Source organism: Sorex fumeus, unplaced genomic scaffold (assembly GCF_029834395.1).
Source record: "Sorex fumeus unplaced genomic scaffold, SorFum_2.1 ptg000098l, whole genome shotgun sequence".
Classification (NCBI taxonomy): Eukaryota; Metazoa; Chordata; class Mammalia; order Eulipotyphla; family Soricidae; genus Sorex; species Sorex fumeus.
Window position 1 is genome coordinate 73,566,108 of NW_026606155.1, and position 1,240 is coordinate 73,567,347.

Sequence of the window (1,240 nt, forward strand, 5' to 3'; positions counted from 1 at the left end):
GGGCCCGCTCGAGCAAATCGACGATCAACGGGAGGGCCTTTACCTTACCTTACCTTACTGAAGACAAAAGATAAAAACTCATTCATAGCACAGTGGTAGGGCGTTCACCTTACAGGCGGCCAACATGGTCGACCCGAGTTCGATTCCTCCGCCCCTCTCGGAGAGCCCGGCAAGCTACCGAGAGTATTCGATATGCCAGACACAGTAACAACAAAGTCTCCAATGGAGACGTTACTGGGCCCGCTCGAGCACATCGACGATCAACGGGAGGGCCTTTACCTTACCTTACCTTTCCTTATAAAGAAATTAGACCTTGTTACAAAGGATTAGTTAATTAGCAGAGACTAAAAAAATGTAGAATTATCTTTAAGTACTTTATTTTAAAATAAAACATAACAAAATTTCTTCAAGGATTCATTCAGCAACATTTACTTAACAAAATTTTTAACTCTTTCACATCTGCATGAATCTGACTTCTTTTATAATTTACTGTCTCATACATTAGCTTCCATTGCAGACAAACCTAACAGAACCAAAGAAAAGGGGGCTGCCCCCAAAACTTGGGTTTCAGCACAGGTTGCAGGTGCCTGGGAAGCAATGTGTGCTTGCTGCACAGAAGTACACAGCTGAGTCTTCGGGCTGCGTGTCTGCGATGTGCAGGGCAAGATGTTTCTCATTCTTGTTCAGAAAAATCGTGTATCTTTTGTCTTGTTCTTTTGGCTTTGTTGAAAGAATGTATATTATCAGCTGGAGACTTTTCCCAGGTTCTTTCTTATACCAGGGAAAGTAGCTTGAGGCACTGTCCGAATAGTTACAGTTGACAACAGCCTTGCTTCCCTGCTGGACACTCAGGGTGGAAGGACTCTGCTCCACCTGCTCGCCTCTACTGACACCTAAAGAGAAAGAAAACGTGACACTAGGAAAATAGGTCGCTATATACCAGAATTATAGGACTAGAGAAAACCTCGATCAAGTCTTCTTTGGCTGCTAAAGTTTATCTTCTCACTCATTCTCCCAATCTCTCAACTCACAGCCCATCTGCAGCCACAAGAACACGAATCCAGCTCCAATAGATGGCTTCATTGTCGCTCCCTTTAGAGACCAAACGGGGTCTGCAATGCCCAGCACACCAATTGCTTCCAGTGTCAAGTTAGTCCTTTTCCTAACAGCCAGTGTTTTCTAGCTTGAGCTATTCAACCAATGAGACAGTGCTTCTGCCACAGCCTGTTTTTTTAAGCCA

General features: G+C 44.2%; 1 gene segment (V, D, J or C); it reads right to left on the reverse strand.

Annotated features, from left to right (window-relative positions):
• Positions 1 to 567: 567 nt before the first annotated feature.
• Positions 568 to 1,083, reverse strand: LOC130041662 (T cell receptor alpha variable 13-1-like). The segment is given in 2 exon segments: positions 568 to 893; positions 1,032 to 1,083. Coding segments are annotated over 2 exon segments (378 nt in total).
• Positions 1,084 to 1,240: the final 157 nt, after the last annotated feature.